Here is a 19,431-nt window from a genome sequence, read left to right as displayed (position 1 = left end):
CTGTTCAATTATAGAGCAAATCTTTAACTGAATTTGCAAAAACATTTGCAGGAGAAAATGCAAATTAAAAGCTGTTTCCATCCCCTACTTCTTCCGCTAATGCAAATGTTAGCTATAGCTAAGCTAGGTGGCTAACTAGATAACTGCCTGTTACACATCCAATTTTATACTAATCATTCATTTTTTCATTAGAAAAAAATGAAATCATCGAGTTAAACAATCATTAACCATTCTCTCAGCCCAATCCTGCTTCCCTAGTAACCAGTGACCCCCACCAGCAATCGGATTGAAGACAAAACGGCCAATCAGAAACCGTCTCATTTAATTTTCCAGTTGAACAGAAGGGATTTTTGTTTGCTCAAATTAGATTGTTGTTTTTTCTTTTTTTCTTTTTCTTTTTTTTTGTGCGGGTGTGTGTGTGATGATAATTTCTACACACCTTTTTTTGTGCTGAAAATGGGTTCAGAGACTGAGGCTGAAATATAATTGCATAAACAACATCTGTTGTAGTGAATCCTTGGTGATTAAAATAACAAAGAACTGAAAAATAGATGCTCACCAACATACTGTATCTATTGTCCTTTGGTTATGGTAGAATGGAAGAACAAATCCTACAGATAACAGACCTATTCAGTAACAAATAAGCACTTAATGAAGCAGTAATATATCAGCATCATGTTATATCTTTAAGTCTTGTTCTTTGAAACTCTGGTTGTACAGGTTTGCATGAAAATTGTTGAGTAAAAAAGACATAATTAGACCGACTGTTGAAGCGAGTTCAGTGAGAATTTGTGTAAGAGGGTTTGAGGGAGCAGGGAGTACAGAGAATCACTCATGACTAAACTTTATTTCCCTGCATTTTTTCGAGTTCCCGGCCCTTAAGTCCAATTATCTTAACGCAGGCGTTGTCTCTGTGTTTGCTGGAAGTCATCATCATGCAGCTGCTACAGACTGTTCCATCTTCTCTCTGCTGTCTGCTGGAGTTTATTAGACTCATGTCTCTGATGCATCACTGCTGCATTCAGACTGATGGTTAAAAATCATCCTCGTATTGTTCTCTGTGTGTGTGTGTGTGTGTGTGTGTGTGTGGTGTGTGGCTGGAAGTATGTTGTATGTGCGCTCTGTGTGCGTCACTAGTCACTTTGTGAAATGCTGCTGTGCAAATCTATTTCATTTCCGACCCCGTTCTGTTTTTCTCTTGGACTCTCTGGAATAAAGAGCAGTCTTTGAAGTAGACAAGACAACTGTGTAGATAGACGTCTCATCTACTTAAAGTTTTTTTGGAAGGCAGCGCTAACTCAAATGTATCTTCACAAAATTATCCAATGTCTGTGCCCTATTTCATTTCCTTTCTTGTTGTCTGAATGCTGAACACATTTAAAATGTCCTGAACTGGGTGCTGCAGCTACTAGACACAGACAACTTTTTCCTTTCAGGATTTTTATCATCTCTTCACCTGGACTACAACTCTAATGTTAAACTGGAAAGGTGTTGTGCTTTTCTTATGGATTAAGAACAGATATCAGCAAAATGCATGAATGTCTGTCTTGGTTAGATGTAAAAAGGACGGTTGTTTTACTTTACCAAAATCTAAAACCCACATCAATTCACGGTACAGTAACATACGGGGCAATGCAGGAATGGAATTCACTCCCAAATCATATTGTACAACAAAATAATATATGTGGTTTTTAAAAAAAAACACTAAAAGAGCATTACCTAAGAACAAATTTTCATAATTAATGAGTATAATTTTGTGTATAGATTCCTGGGCATGCAATTTTGTAAGATGATAATTATCTGTTAAATAATGATAGATTCAGTCGCAGCTTGTTTATTTTTTTGTGTTTGTTGAATCACTTATTATTATGTGTCATATTGTGTTACACGTATTATTGTGTTGTGATGAGTACTGTGAATATGTATAGTTGTACTGTTAACATCAAACCCGTATAGACCCCAGGAAGAATAGCTGCTGCAATGCAAAAGCTAATGTGGATCTAAATAATCAAACAAACAAACCTTCCCTCCCTGACCAGTCACACTGGCTGGATCAACTCAGATCATTTTTCATAGCAGGGCTGCAACTAAAGTTTATTGTCATTATCAATTAATCTGATTTATTGTTTTTTATTTTATTTTCCATTAATAGTGCGGTGTATAAAATGCAGCCCCAGGTGATGTCGACAAATAGCTTGTTTTGTCTGACCAGAGATACTCGGTTTACAATGAAATATGAGAGATTTAAACAATTATAGTGAGATAGTTGCAAATTAATTGCCTGTTGATGAACTTATCATTGCATCTCTATTTAAGAGGCTAAAATAATATCCATTAATGATTTGTAGAAAAATACCCAGTGCTCCTCATCGTCTTCGATTTTTTATAAATCAATAAAATATGAAAAATGGCTTGTGTGTTTAGTTTGTAAATACTCTATGCTTATTTACATTGCTGTTAATAGAGGATATGTTTGAGTTTCAAGCGCTGACATTGAATTTTTAACTTGTTAGAGTTGAACCAAAGATCAATTAGTCGATTGAAAGAAAATTAATTGGCAGGTATTTTGGTAATTGGTTAATTGTTTGAACATTTGATGGTTCCAGCTTCTCAAATGAGATTTTTCTGCTTTTCTGAGGTTGTGTATGACAGTTAATAAAGTTTGTATAAGTATCTGGGTTATGGTTTGGGTTGGTCGGACTGAAGTGAAGTTAAATATCACCCACGTGAAATTGTAATAAATTCAGTTCTAAGTTTGTGTATTTATGTGTGTGTTTGTTGTAGGGGTCTGAGGCCTGGGCGTCACCTGGAGGAGGACGATATTGTGCCTGAACTGGCTCACATCCATCCCCGAGAGAGACCTGACTGGGAGGAGACCATCAGTGCCATGGTGAGAGAAACACACACACACACACACACACACACACACACACACACATGCAGTGGTATGAGATGGTTACTGTTATTAAATACAAATGGTACATTAACTGTCCTGGGACAACTGCAGCTCATACTGAGTGTCGCTGGTTACACTTCAGATTCACTGATAACGCCACACCAATCAGCTTGTTTGCTGCGTGTCACACTCTTATCTGTGTCTGGTTTTAACCTGGTGGATTGATTAGTTGTGTCTTTCTTTCCTGTTGAAACCGTGTCTCCTCTGCTCCTGAAACACTACCACACATTCATGATTAATGCAGATGACTGTTGGTGTCCTGAAGCTACTCTACTCCAGATCCTTTTGCATAGATAGTCATCTACTTGCCATCTGCGTACTCCTGTGTCATCTACTCATCTCAGCCCACCTCCTCACCCTGGATTTCCATTCACCAGACACAATAATTCATTATTTCCTTTCCCTCCTATCTTCGGTGCGGGTGTTGCTTATTGCATCAACTGCACGCTGAAAATGAGGCCGTCTCCATGGTAACATGCCGAGCCACCCATGGTCGGCGCGTGGTTGGAGCCCCATCACGAGCGCTTACTTCGACCGAGCAACAGAAGAGAAAGAGAAACAACAACCTCACAAGGCTAATGAATATTGATATCAGAGGCGGGGCCTTTAATACTGCATGTTTGCTATTCTTTGTTCAATATTTGATACGAGAGGGACTCTATACTGGAGTAGCATGCATTATGTATGTCTCTGGTGGTTTGAGGAGGTGATGAGAAAGCGCTAAGCAACTTAGTGTAAGCTGTCACACCGACGCCCTGTTGCACTGTGTAGGATAGATTATATTCTGTGTCGACTGCAGAGCGAGGCATAATGGAACAAAACATTCCCAAATCCCTGCAATGTCGTGATAAAATGAACAGGAACGTCTTTGTCAATAATTATCAGTCACACTGTCAAAGAACACAGGAACAATCCAAATGCTGGTTTTGTTTTTCTGACTAACCTTTTTGACAAATGCATTCCTTAGCACCTAAATATAACCTTAACTGTCACATCTAAATAGCCACCCAACCATCATCCTGAGCCTCATCTAAAGCAAATTCTTACTTGAACAAGCTTTACCCTCTAAACAGTCCTTTGAAGACATAAGGTCTGGTCAAAATGTCCTCACAATGCAGAAATGCGACTACTATGGTTTAAAACTGAGATTGGTTCTCACAAAAGTCCACACACACACACACACACACACACACACACACATATATCAGCTTCTAAAACTCTATACATTAGTGCTGCAACTAACAATCATTTCATCATCAATTAATCTGCTGATTATTTTTTGATTAATCAGTTAGTCGTTTGGTCTAAAACATGTCAGAAATAGGTGAAAAATGTGTCCAAGGTCCAGAACCCAAAGATTTAGTTAATGGTAATTTAAAAAAGAGTGAAGCAGCAAATCCTCACAAATGAGAAATTGAGAGCAGAGATTGTTGGTAGGAATCTCAGAGCCTCCTGTCTTCTGATTGGCTCACTGACCTGTTGTTGCTAGAGCTCCAGAGAGAAGCCTAAGAGAGGAGATGTAAAATACATTTAGATGGTTTTAAGTTCTTAAAACCACAAATGTATCTACTTATGGATCAACATTTCAAGTAAAACACTGTGCAAGTGTAAAATATGGGACTTTATTGATTAACAAGATAGTTGCCGATTTGTTTTTGTGCCGATCGGCACTTGATGAATCAGCTAATCATCGCAGCTCTAATACATATGAACAATTAAAATGACTTCCATGTCCAAACAGCATGGCTCAGTTAACACCTTGGATAGAGGTGGACTAGACTGTCTGAACTCATCTGCATACCACCTTAACTGCCACTGACCGTCTGGCTGCTGAATTCACAGAACCACACAGATACAGCTTAACTTGATGTTATTCTCTCACATGACCAGTGGCTCTTTGCTGCAGATTTTGTTTCCTTTTTGCTTCATAGGATTTTTCAATTGCCCTCCGATAGATGTGTTTTCCATCACTTCACATCACTTCCATCACAATCTTTTTTTTTTTTTTTTTTTCTTGCCTTCATTTTAATATAATTTTGTCTCTCAGGTGGCTTCCAATAACCTGCTGTCAGATTACTGAAATAAAAACCCCACAATAAACACGTCCGCTGATAAAAATCTGTTTGCACCAGAATAGATTCCCCAGGCTCTGTTAATGTTTTGTTGACCACAGCTGCATTTGATTTTCAGTCTAATTTAGGTCAAATGAAGCAAGTGAGTGGGTTTGTTAAGGAACACTCTATTGGTTTAATAGTGTGGCATGGAAAGACCATGAAATAGAGATGCACTGATACAATCAGCTGGCTCAGGCGTAACCGATTCACATTCACTGATCCGATCTACATCACAGCGTCCACCTTGTCAGCGTTATTATTAAATCCATGGTTTCCGCTTCCTGTTTAGGCAGGCTGCCAACTCAGTTTTTAGAACCATGGCAATTCTGGTAAATTACATATTCACATTTACTCATCAAGTTCCACACAGTGAGGTGTGCAGATGTGAAGTTTGGGTAAAAGAGAGGACTGGTATCGGATCAGGAATCTGTCTCAGCAAATACCCTGGGAGCTGCTTTCATGTGAGAAAAGGTTGGATCACTGCATCTGTAGTTAACTTAAACTTAAATTTTGTGGTTAAGAAAAAGACAGTGTAGCTTCATTTATACTTGTGCGCTATGCTGTTGGATACTCTGTACCTAATGTGAGCCTCCTCAAAAGATGCTAAAATATTATGTCGGAACTGTGATTGGCCAACTTGTATCTGCTCCTACAAGTTTCTGACACTGGTGGAGGTTGTTGAGAATAAAGACAACATGAAGCAGGTTGACAAGAGCCTTTGTTTCAGATGTAGCAAAGCCATTACACTGCAAACCTGCGATTCACCACAGTCTCCGCTCATATCACAGAGAATGAAACAATGGTCTCATACTCAGCATTCAAACAAGTTGGACTTTCCCACCGTAACTTAGATTGAACAAAGCAATGTAAACACACCTGCTGTGAGGAATATAATAACATATATATGGCCCGATCAGGTTTCTGATCCACTAGTGTTACTGTAGCAATATCAAAAAGCGAAATCTGATGCTGAGCTGTAAATCCGAACCTACCTTACATGTATCTGTGGAGGTTATAGTCTCTGCCTGTGTGATACGTGCACCATGACTTCAGCCAGTCAGACACTGATCTGATTCGCCTTAGAAGTGAAAATAAGAAGAGCAATGTAGATGTAATGTGATGGAAAGAAAAAGAAAACATGGCCACTGACACTCAATATGCTATACTGAGAAAGGCAAAGCACATAAAGTATTAACTAGTTCAACTCACAAGCTTATGTGATCAAAATGAACGTGGCTATTAATGTTTCTTCCATGAAGCATCTTTAATTGAATGAAACAATGAATGAATGAATGAAACAACAGCTGATCTACATTTGTGCTGTCATTGCTATGTCATTAATTTAAATGCTGCACATGTTGTTTATGAAATTAATTTGTTCACTTGCTGGTCTGCCTGATGAAGTCAGTTCTGAATGAGGCTGCTTTACCATCAACATCTCATGTGCTGACATTCTGTAGGTCCTTCAACTTAAACACCAAAAAGACCAAGACAGAGGATTTTATAATACAATAATCAGTGGCTGTTGGTTTTCTTGAATGGTGCCTTGAAGCAAAACCTGAATGGAAAATTATCAAACAGTGTAACAGAGATTTATTTCTATATGCCACCTGCGTCGCTGATGTTTGTGTGTATGCTTGTGCGTTTTAGGCGAGGAGTGCAGAGATCCCCGAGCTGCGGACAGAGCCCCTCATGCGCTCATGCAGCAGCAGCACGGCCAGCATGAAAGTCAAGAATGTCAAGAAGTGAGTAGACACCCACACACACACACACACCTGCCTCTGCCTGTCTGCTCCCCCTCTCACATCTCTCCTTCCCTCCGTTCATCTCTATTTATCGCTTTTAACCGGCTCTGTTTCGCCTCTGTTTCCTGCATCCCTTCACCGAGTCTATTTCTGTGTCTTCCTCCTCCTTTCACTCCCCCTATTTGCACTGCACCCTCCGTCTTATACTAGTCATACACACTCCAAGGTGTTGTCATGAGCAGAGGATGAAGTGCTAACCGAACTGAGTGTACGTGTATCATGTTTTCAGACTTTGCTTCACCAAGGGCCACTTCCCGAAACTGGCAGAGTGTGCTCACTTCCACTATGAAAACGTGGACTTCGGTACAATTCAGGTAAAGACATTTCTCCCTGATTCCTTTACAAGTTTAATGTCAAGTCAAATCACATATATCCCAAGTGATGAGGAATTCAACCTGGGGCTGGGCTGACGGCTCTCAGAGCAGGATGTGTCACAGAAGGTTTTATAATTTTGGTGAAACTGGCCACGGATGTCAAACGTGGTGTAGGCAAAGGCTTTGTACTTTACTGGTATTTATTTTTTCAAAAACAAATCCTCTCTCTCTCACCCCGGCGGTGCTGGGGAAGAAACTGAAAGATGATTTTCATACAGACACAACTATGACTCATGTATCCTCCAGTTGACATCAAGCAGAATTCCTTTGCTGTTGATACCAAGGAGATGGTTGATGATTTGCATTTGTGTGATATGTCATCATGGATGCCCCCCGTCGGCTACAACCATAGACTGTATATAAAGATGGATGTAGCTACCTCTGTGACATCACCAATAGGTTTCTGAAGAGCGGTTTTGAAGCTCGGTGTGAGCTGCCCTGCCGTCGCCATCTTGGCCCTCCATCTAACCGCCGGCTATTCAAAAAAATGGGCAAAGAGGTGGGGCGTGTGTGGAGCTGAGACTTTGGTGCAGGCCAGTTTGTGGCAAGCATACCCTCACCCACCTGTCACTCAAACGGGCATCAGTTATGCAGAACTTTAAGCCTCAATAAAATCTAAACATTTGATTTATAAAAATATATGATATATAAAAATGAGGAGGAAATTATCTATAGAGACCAAAAACCATTTTAGTACCAGGTTGTAAACATGTTTATTTAAAGTTGACATTTTAACATAGGAGTCGATGGGGATTGACTCACTTTTCAAGCCAGACTCAAGTGGTCATTCCAAGAACTGCAGTTTGTTGCACTTCCTCTTGGCTCTTGGCTACAACACAACCTTATTCATTCCAGCTTCAGACAACTGGCCTGAGTAGGTGCTGGAGCCTGGCTGTTACAGACCGCCTGAATACAGGGAACACTCTCAGCTTTTCCTGCACTTGATCTTATTCACACCTCACTTCAGCCAGCAGCTCTTTTTGGAGCAGGTTTTATACAGATCCTTTTTGCATTACAGAGTATGTGTATCTCTTAATGTATCTTTTTTTTTTTCCTTACCATCAAAACGCATTTGTCTGGAAAGTTACAATAATCCAAATTTAATGCCTCAGTCATGGTGAGGAAAAGAAAAGCAAAAGAGAGGAAACTGACCTATGACTAATATTTCACTTGAGTCAAGTATTACTTAATCAGCACAGCTCTGCTGGTCCCATCTATTGGCACACACTTGACATCGGTTTGAGTGATTAATATTTCCCCTGTGCAGTTATTCTCCAGGTTTGTGCTATAAAAATAAAGATTTTCCGAGGAGGATGCTAGTGCTCATCACCACAACAGTCTGGGACTGAGGATCTTATCAACTCCAACACTAGCTAGGATGTGTGTTAGCATATACACTGGGGTATTATATTACAGTTTGTCTGCTCTCTGAGGTAATTAGAGTAATTAACTGTAGGACATTTTTGGAGAGAAAAAAAATCAAATCAGTTAAATGTGAAAGCTGTAACTCAAATCAGTACCAATTAGCATTTAAAAGGACCACGACCCTTATTATGTTGTTAAAGTTGTCTTGGCATGAGCTGATATTTATCAGGAACTCTCCTTTACAGACTGAAGGTGTGGGATTTGAAAGAAGTGAGTTTTTAAGGCCATCATAGCAATTGTAGGATCCAGTGCTTTTGGAGCGTGACCCTAACTAGGGTCTAAAATTTCAGTTTTGACCATTTAAAAAAAAAAAAAAAACTGTCACTAGTGAGTTTTCCCTCTGTCAGTAAGTGTAATACTAAACCACTGTGCTTTATCTGCTTAAAGACGAAATGGTATAGTTAGCGTTTGTTATGTAGCTTTCACTATATGCATTCCTGTGTGGAAGTGAACAGGAATAACCAGGTATAGAGAATGAGAAATGGTCCTTTTGAAATTGCCAAAATCAAAAGTCAGAAAATGTGTATATGAGTGTGAATGAGGATTTTCTAGCTGTTTCATCGTTATAAAGACTTCACAGGAGATCCTTGCCTCTCCCACATATATGTCATTATGTTATGGGACCAGTAGAGGTCAGCAGTCAACTAACTTATTGCATGTTGCTGTTGAGAGAGCAGAATGAGAGAGTGTGTGCTGAAAAGCTTCCATCTACTTCACCTGCAGGTGATTTGTTGATATAACTCAGGTTACACCACAGACTCTTATCTGTCCATTCACTGCATGCATAAAGGAAACTCTTTCAGCTAATTTGAATTGTCTGTAGTCAGTAGGTTCTTTTGTTATCCCAGCTGTGTGTGCTGGCTGCTCGTGCTGGCACAGAGCAGCGTGACTGTCTCACCCTCTGTGGTTTTCATATTGCTTTCAAGTAGTCCTGCCTCTCTGTTTTGCTTGGGTGTTTGCTGCTGTTTAGTTTTGGTATTCAGCTTCGGCTCCTGCCTCTTCTCTTGAGCGAACAGAGCCCCAACGGTAACTCACATCTTCTTTGTTTGTTAAAGGATTCATTATTCTGTATTTGTTCCCTGTGTCAGTCAATATATTTTATGTATAATCTTGACTCAGCCAAACATGTTCTCCTTGTTTAATGACTTGGTCACAAGTGTATTCTGTTTATTTGGTCCAAATGATTCCGACATGATATAAATACTTGATGAGATGATGAATGAAAACGAGTTAAGCATTAAGCAGAGAGTGTTTCCTCGAATTAAAGTTTTATGTTCATCATGGTGGTTATTTGACAAAAGTGTCTGTCAAGTTGCAAAACTATGGTATCAGTTTTTGTTTTATTTTTTTTTATGTTACTGTAGTAGAGCCCTTTGCCATCTCTTGTAGCTGCACCGGTAAGGTTTAGGAATATTTCTATATTTAAAACCCACCTGAAGTTATTCCTCTGAGCTCTGCACTCTGCATCAAGCCTCACAGACTATGTGCAGTGTACTGAACTGAGACGGGGTCAGGACATGGGCTCAGATTGGCATTCGGCCTTCTGCTGGAAGACATATTCTTTCATTTCCATAATAAAAAACCTTGCCAAAGCAGAATTTAAGTCAGGCAAGGTTTTGTTGTGGAAACATCAGGATCTCATCGTCACAGAAGGCCAAGCAGTTGTGTGAATTCAGAGCAGTGGTTGCGTGGCAGTTGTTGTCCCATGACTCTGGTATGTTAGATAACATTAGACTTTTAACCAGCAAGTCCTTTTGTTTTTGTTCTGTCTTTCAGTCACTGACATTGACATGAACTGGATTCATTTACATAATTTCATTTTGTGTTATTATTATTATTTATTATCAAGTTTTGCCCATTCTCTGAATTGCTGGTGACCAAGCTGTTGATTCATTGGAATTTAATGTTTTGCTTGTGCAAACAACCAAAATTTGTTGTTGACGAGCAACTGTTGTTAATGTAATTTGATAAACTGGCTGTACTGATACTTTGAGACGGGTCTCTGAGCTCAGTGTGGACATTTTGACAGATAGTGTTTTTGACAGTCCAATTAAATTTGTTGTTGATGTGAAGAGTTAATTGGCAGCACTGAGGCTAATTGGAGTTTTTTTTTTTTTTCAGTCTCACTGAAACAGTGTCTTTAAACATTTACAGTATAATATGCAGGTGTACCTGTAGCAATAACACAAATAACACGCTGTGATCCTGTTATCTCAGTGGAGCATGCTGCTAAACCTGGCAGCAGTTCAGCTCCCTGTGAGCCCAGCAAACTAAATGCAGACATGTAATTTTATGGTGATTTGAGGTAAAGTGTCTGTAGATCACATATATTACATGACATTCACACACTCACTAGGAATGAGTCAGCACTGCCACATGCTTTTTTGTAAGTGTATGAGTATAATGGAGGGTCACTTTAGGGGAATACAGAGAGGCAAATTGGGATGTGACTGAGCTGGATGTCTAAATACATGGCTTTGGTCCACACTACAATATCTCATCAACCATCAGATGGATTTCCATGATATTTATTGGAGATATTCATGGTACCCAGAAAATGAATTGCGATAACTTTGGTAAATTTATGATATGAAATATCTCAACATCTACAAGATGGATTTGCCACCAGCAGCTTTTTTTTGTGAAATATCGAATGGATAGCAGTAAATTATTTTTCCCCTCAGGATGAATTGATGAATGATACCCTCTAACCATATACACGTTAGCGATGTTATTTTAAGCGTGTTGGCATTCTGATGTTATCCTTTAGCTCAAAGCACAATTGTGCCTAAGGACAGCCTTTATCTCAAGTTTTGGACTCTGCATTTCAACTAAGCTACCAGTGGGTTATTAATGGCTGCTATGTTTAATGCAATCAATTCCAAAGATAACATCATAGACCTTAGTGCAGTGGAAGTCTGAATGAATGAGCTCAGAGTCATTCAGGCCTCTTGTTACACTGAACCTCACAGCACCTTCCCAGAGCTCTGTTGATGTGTCGGTGAGAGCAGCCTGGAGAGGATCAGGGGAACCAACAGTTTCACAGAGGCTGCAGCTTCACAGCATTTGGTGATTCTATGAAAAGCAGGAATTTAACTTGAATAAACTTCCGGTATTTGCTTTGACATTAGAGACACGCTCTGCCTCGTATTTAAACAACTGTGTTTCCATATCAGGTTCATAATCGGTGAAGAGGATTTTGGGCCTCCTGCATGAAAATTATAAAAATGACAACAGCTGATGGTCCAGTGATTTCTGTTCTTTGTTTGCACCAATTGGTTAGAGCTTCTTGAAAGAATAACATAATTTATTGATAAAGCTGTGCCATCAGACACAATTGTAGAGTCAGGCTGTCAGCATAGTGTAAGAACAGTTAAGCTCATCTTTGTGCGTGTTGGAGACAACAAGCTACTTGTTATTCTGAATTCTGCAAGTCTCTGCAAGTTTCACCTGTTCTGCATCTACTGTATATGCCACGTTCATCATCATCATCAACCTTTATTTATTTTCTCAGGGATACATTGATGGGTGACCATCATTTTTAATGATGCCCAGATTACATATGCAGAAATAAAACGAACCAAACAATCAGAAATACAAAAATCAATTCCTAATAAAAGCAGTTACATTTAAAAACGCTAAAGACCCCCTCTGATGAAAATCAAGTGTTTGACCATGATAGATATATATAGATATATATATAGATATATATCTATATATATATATATCTATATCTATATATATATATATATATCTATATCTATATATATATATATATATCTATATCTATATATATCTATATATATATATTTTATTGACACCTCCAGATGTGACTCGATCACTTTGATTTCTACAACTTATTTATCTCTTTACATGATGGTAAAGATAGCTGAATCAATTCAGATGAGTGTTCCTGAAACCTAAAAGTATTTTATTAATATAGATTGATGTCATTAACAGATCCTCTGGATGTGGAGCCACAGGTGCTAAATAAAGCAAAGAGACGAGATGAAATAATATTTATATTTTATTCATATCATTTTTCTCTGAAAGAAAAGATTCTCTAGTTTTCTTTACAAACCTGCACAGCTGCAGGAAAACAGCTGGCCAACTATTAATTATGCTTACATGGTGGACAGTAGAGGTAAGGTTGTTAGTGTTGTTAATTTAATGAGAGTGATGGCTCAAATGAGTATTGGCTCTTGTTTGTTTGTGTGCAGCGCTCGTCGTAGTGAGCTCGCCTGCTTTTCTTGCTGTTTTTTCTGTATCTTCTTCTATATCAAACTGAACAGGCTGCCCATCCAAAGCCAGAGGTCATTCTCTCATCAGTAACACACTGAAGACTGAACAATTACTAGAAAAATAGATCGCAACACAATATATACACTGCTTTTGAAACAGTTTTGTGTAGGTTTCAGGACCGCTCTGGAAGCCTCTTGATTTTAACACTGCTTTCTTAGAATCGATTGAATTAAAAAACTTTCTTTCTTTTCACATATTTCTACCATGCTTTTGAAAAGGTAGCCGGTTCATGAAGGGACAAGGATAATATAATAACTTTCTTAGAGCGCCATTCAAAACACAGTTACAAAGAGCTTTACGGTAAAGACAGAGATTAAAGATAAGATGGTCAGATGGTTATCAACAAAACCTAGGTACACTGTGGCATTGAGCAGCAATAAATGCACCAAAAGAAAGAAAAAAAAAAAAAAAACCCACACTGCTAGGCCACCACCAATCTGATCAGCCAGTCACACTGTACTGATACTTTTTCTACTTCTCTATCATCCATTTTTGATGATCACATGCACACTATAGACCTAAATCCTGAGAGTAGTGGAATCCAGTAGTGTTCACCTTAACCTTCTCTAAATTGTGCATTTACAAATACCTTTCTGCACATTACTGCTGTGCCAGGCTTTTATTAGCAGGACTCCTTTCCAACTTTGTCCTCTGACCTTGCATATTGACGAGACTCATAGAGCTGCACATTTTATTAATGTGTCTGTTTTTTGGTTTACTGGATGGTTCTCTCTACTGCATAGAAATTGCCAGAGGGCAGATATTTACAATGATAATATAAAGTCACTGAAGTTGTGAATTGTAGTGTGTACTGGAACAGTAACTGAACTTGTTGACCCTGTCCCACATGCTGTTTAGATTGAGCTGCAGTTTGTTGTTGAAATGAGATGCTGTTTGCTTTAACAAGCATGTGCATCTAATAAAGGAGCCACTTTCTTAGAACCTCGCTTATTCTTCCTGTTAACAGGAATATTTTGCTGTTTATCCTAGAGACAAGTTGAAGGCTCACTGTCCACCGCTTGTGTCCTCCTTGATGTCTCTTTTGAACGGCCTCCAGCTTCCCTCTTTTCCGCTCTGTTCCCCTCAGCCCTCTCCCAGCCCTGCAGGCCTGTGACTACATGATACAGTATGCAGCCAGACACCAGGAAAACAACTTTATTGACCTCAGCACTACACTCCCACTGTGCCCGTCGGCCCTTCTCTTCCATATGGTTTACCTACAACCTGCCATTTTGTCCCATCTTGTCGCATATAGACCTCTCTGTGGTTCACACTCTTAGACATTTTACTATTAATGGAGAGTTCAAAACCACTCAAAATGGTCCTGTCCAAAATCTACGTCACCATTCTCTTTGGTGTATGATGAAAAAACGTGTTTTTGTTATTTTTACTTGGATGTATGCACATGCATCATCACAACCAGTTTGGAGCCAATCATGGTCCAGTATACAACTTAAACAAGTGTGATGATGAAACTTGAAGCCTATGGTGCACATACAGAGAGACATATAATCTCAGTGGTGTGCTCAGGGTTATTCTGGGGCCTCCTATCAGTTGAATGTGCCTCCAAAGGACAGCGCCCATTGTGCATCTGGTTAGATGCACAAACCACCTGAGCCGGCTCCTTTCGATGCGAAGGAGCAGCGGCTCTACTCCAAACTCACCCCCTGATGTCAGAGCTCCTTATGCAATGTCTAAGGCTGAGCCCAACCACCCTGTGGAGGAAACACTTTTCAACCGCTTGTATCCACAATCTCATTCTTTCGGTCACTACCCAGAGCTCATGACCATAGTTGGGAAATGAAGAACAACTGGTAAATCGAGAGCTTTTGCCTTCCAGCTCAGCTCCCTCTTCAAGAGGGAAGAAGGAACAGTATTTCCATATTTTATATATATACTGTATGTTCTGGATTATTCAGTAAGGGAGAAGGAGTCGTTGTAATCTTACGAATTTTGAAATGTATTAGACAAATTGTTATTCAGAGCATAGTATTTTTATATTTCTCAAAACATGTCTAAAAGGATTCTTCAAAGATGCAATACATTAGCCACATTATTTCCACCTCTGGAATTCATCATTGAGCCATTTATTAAAGGGGAACTTCACTGATTTTACAAAGTCCTTTTTAGGCGTGATACTGCATTTTGTATAAACTCTTTAGTATCTCCATAGAAAGCTGTGTAAAGTCTGATAAATGTCCTAAGCTGATGTCACTTGACTCAGCATTGGTTGGGTCTGAAGACTACAAGTTTGAAGAGTAAAAAAGTTTTGGAGGTGTGGAGTTAGACAGAAGCGATCTTAGCAGACCTCTATAGCCCAGCCCTCATCTCTGCTTAAGGCTAGAGGTGCCAGGCCACATTAACCGCTAATACCATAACACACTGTCCACAGTTCGTCAGAGAACTGTTAACGTGTTGCATTGTTGGAAATGTATGCACCGGGTGTTGACAAGGAAGTGGAATGTTTAGAACAGAAGATATCTCTGGATCTGCTGCATCGATTCGATCCTTTTGGTAAAACTTCCCATTGTGAGTCTGATACTTTTATAAAATTGTAACGCTACATTGGTAGACTACTCTTAATACTTGTGCAGATTGCAGATTGCTGTTCCTTGTTTATAACAAGCTGAAATGTTTCAGTCTCAACCATGACAGCTTTCTTAGTGTATGATCAACCTTATATCCACCATCTTTCTCACCATCTGTTTGTTTTCAGGGCTTGGTGAATTGGCTTTAGTTCTGTAAGGTCACAGGCAGATAGACAGCCTGTCAACACAAAAGCTTTCTCGCTCTCCTCACACACACAGCCAGAGGTCAGACATTTTGTGTCTGTGTAAGCAGGAAATGCAATGCACCAAAGAAACCGATATGTATAAACAATTTGAGGCAAGAAATTCACGTTATGCAAATAAGGTTTGGATGTTCTGGGACATAGATTAAAGGACCGGTGTGCAGGATTTTGTGACATCAAGTGGTGATGTTGCCAATTTCAGCCCCTCACCCCTCTCTTCCTAACCGTGAAGGAGATCCTAAGGTTGCCTTCAGGTCACATTAAAACGCAAAAGCTCCCCCCTAGAGCCAGTGTTTGGTTTGTCCATTCTGTGCTACTGTAGAAACATGGCGGAGCAACACGGCGTGGAAGAGGACCCACTCCCTAAGTAGAATGAATGGCTCATTCTAAGCTATTGAGAACATAACATTTCTTAGTATCAGGTGATTATACACTCATGAAAACATAATTATGAGTATTATATTCAATTTCTGCCAAAAGATCCCTCTAAATCTTACACTCACTGGTCCTTTAATAATAAACCTGGGGTGTGAGTTGTAAGTTGCCTGAGACTGTGTGTGTGTGTGTGTGTGTGTGTGTGTGAGAGAGAGAGAGAGAGAAAGACAAAGACAGAGAAGGGTGGTGTATCCAGCCTCCGACAGTAATTACAGCAATCAATCTGCGTTTAAGAGCCCCCCCCCCCCTTCTCATTTCAACAACAGTGCATGCACTTAAAGAGGGTGTGATTTCTGTGTATGGGTGAATGGGAGCAGTAGGCTGCATGTATACGTGCGGCCATGCGTATGATATAGACTGACGCCCCTCTCAGCCATTCTTTGGGCCAGCTCGCTGCGTGTTGCTGTACGGCTGATGTGCCTCAGCTGTTTCTTCCTTCAGACACTGACGTGACAGAAACAGTCTGGAGGGGGGAGGGGTTGCACTTGTCATTTTGACTCTGCTCTCACTCATGCATCCATCCACCCTTCTATCCATCCCTCCATCACTCGCCTGCCTGCTTCCACCCTGCTAGCTGAGCATCGTGACACAATATGCTCCCACTGCCCACTCAACCCCCTCACTCACAAAGGACCAACAGAAATGCATAGAGATGAATTCCCTCCCCCAGTGGGACCCAATCCATCAACTGCAGCACTAAACTGAAGACAGCACCGGGCAGCACACAGCCAGCCAGGGGGTCCTTTTAAAGGCACAGCATTGACTAACAGCAGGATCCAGAGTATATTCATGACCCAATAATCAGCCAATGTTAGATTGGTTTTAACTCCATAATTGTTCACACTCTAATGTTACTGTGGACAAAGCAAACTGAGAGCCATGCCCTGCAAAGAGATGATGTCAAACCCTGCATCACATGTTCATTCACAGGACCTCTCTGCTCCTTGTAAGCAGAGGATGATGTAACGGTTAGACTCATTCTGCCCTTGTTAGAGCAAACAAAAGACCAGCCAGAGCGTGCACACGCACACACACACACACACACACACACACACACACACACACACACAAACACACACACAAACACACACAAAACCTCGCACTCTTTCTCTGTGTCTCTCATGGTCGTTGGAGGACAGCGCTGTTAAAGGGTTGGGTTAGAAATGCGGTTATTCGTAATATCAGTGGTAGACAGTCTGACGGCCACACATTATTAGTCCGTGATGATGCTGTTGAATTTGGATACAGACTTTGCTAAATGAAATCAACCGAGCATTAGGATGTGAGACCTTCAACATGATATCCAGTCATTTAGAAGATACTGTAAGTTTCATGTCATGTAAAGCTGTACACCTGAAAACCTTGCACCTTTTCCAGCCAGCTTGAACATGTTTGTGATCCTCTAAAACAAAGCAATGACTGGACAGGATATATGCAGGTATTGAAAAGTTTTTTGTTTTTAAAGTTTCCTCAAAAAAGCTTTAGAATGTATTACAGTGTGTTTAAAATTAATTGATAAAGCTCATGAATATTTTCTGTAGCTCACTGTAGAGAGCAACATTATAACTTTTTCATGACCATGTGGGCTGTTAGAAGACATCACATACCTCTACAGTGGTAAAAGTGAAAGTGTGACTGTTGTGTCAGTGGATTTTACTGCAGGATGCTTGTCTATCCTTTTTTGTGGAGTTTCAGTGAGCACCATCAGCTAGCTCGCTGCAATAGCTAGTGTCAAAAATGTCAATAAATCCATGTATTTAATAGATAATTGTAGGCCCTGTATTCTCTTACGGTTTTCTGACATTGTTTGGGTGGTGCCTAGGTATTAAAAACAGATAAAAGCCCCTTAAAACTTGGGTATTTCTTCCAAACAATACATATTCAAAACTAAGTAATCAACAATTTAGTTAGCTAGTATTCATTACACATCAGGACTGTGTGGGTGTGATTCGATCATATTTGATTGACAGTAGCTTAAATAAGCTATCCGTAAGTTTTGCTAAATGCTAATGTTAGCATTAATCCTTTACTCACTAGTCTAGAAGAAATGTTGTGACCTCAGCATCAAACTTCATTCATTTTGTCACCAAGAGCTATCCCTAGCAGTGACAGTCTTGACTCTTCTTTTTTTGTCATTACTTTTCTTCTACTGAAGTTAACATGTTAACCAGCTAGCTCCAATCCAGCCGGACCGTCAAGTCTCTTTCTGATAGTGAATATCCAGTCTGCCCTGAAGAAATAGCACTTTTCAGAGGGTGTATTATAACCTCTTGTAAACACAGTGGTGGCTGAAGCTCTTGGTGAGCGACCATCACTACCCCATTGACTTCAAACCAGTGAGGAAAAGCAAAGACTAAAACACCAGCACAGAACCCTCTCATGTCAAACAACGAAACTGTTCAGGCATAGAATAATTAGCAAATTTGTGTAACAGAAATATGTTTTCTTTTCCCCTGTCAGTCATTTTGCAACCTCTTAATCACTTAGTTGTGATGCTTTTGTACCTCCAGGAGATTACATATTGATTAATCAATGAGTTTAATACTGTAACTTTATATTTTAGAGATTTTCTGTTGAATTTTCTCTGTCCGATGGTGGTTCTTCTTTACACCTCCAACTGATGTGGAAATGTAAGTGCATTGCATCCTGTGCACTAAAGGCTTTTTCAGAGAATGCTCTGCCTAGCACCAACTATTTAGGTCAGCAAATGTGAAAACTGTCTGTGCAGCCGTGTACCAAACATGCATTTGTCTCAAGGCAAATGCATTAAGGTTGTGTACAGATGTACATTCACATTCCCACAGAGATATTCATGTTCCCCTTCACTGTTTGGGATTTATCCACTGAGCTGACATCCAGCCAGTCAGCAAAAAAAAACACTATGGACCCAAACTCTGTTCCATATAGTCTCTCTTATGTTATGGCACTTGCAGCTTGACTACACTGATTTATTTCCCTTTCCTCCTTCACACTTGACAAACTGTCCTCTCCTCTCCTACCTGACCTGTGTGTGTGTGTGTGTGTGTGTGTGTGAATAATTAGAGAAAGCTGCCCGCTTATAACTATTTGACAAGAGGCGGGGTGAGGAGGGGGCCAGGCCAAAAAAGGTTTGCTTTTAAAACCCACAGGAAATCTATTAAAAGCTTTACATAAGGCATATTTACACAGGGACTAGTCCCGTCTGTTAAATCCCTCTAACCTCGCTATGCGTCCGTCCCCCCCCCCCCCC

At 40.0% G+C, this 19,431-nt stretch overlaps 1 protein-coding gene across 1 annotated transcript in view; it reads left to right on the top strand.

Annotated features, from left to right (window-relative positions):
- arhgap32b (Rho GTPase activating protein 32b) overlaps window positions 1-19,431 on the top strand; it is a 111,758-nt gene that overhangs the window by 42,724 nt on the left and 49,603 nt on the right. The window contains exons 3-5 of the mRNA XM_023417734.2: window positions 2,785-2,890; window positions 6,721-6,815; window positions 7,105-7,189. Of these exons, the coding sequence (XP_023273502.1) occupies window positions 2,785-2,890; window positions 6,721-6,815; window positions 7,105-7,189 (286 nt within the window). The remainder of the gene's footprint in view (window positions 1-2,784; window positions 2,891-6,720; window positions 6,816-7,104; window positions 7,190-19,431) is intronic.

Source organism: Seriola lalandi, unplaced genomic scaffold (assembly GCF_002814215.2).
Source record: "Seriola lalandi dorsalis isolate HSWRI2012SDOR001 ecotype SW California unplaced genomic scaffold, Sedor1 jcf7180002054577, whole genome shotgun sequence".
NCBI lineage: Eukaryota > Metazoa > Chordata > Actinopteri > Carangiformes > Carangidae > Seriola > Seriola lalandi.
Note: the sequence above shows the minus strand (reverse complement) of the source record. Positions and strands in the feature narration are given on the sequence as shown.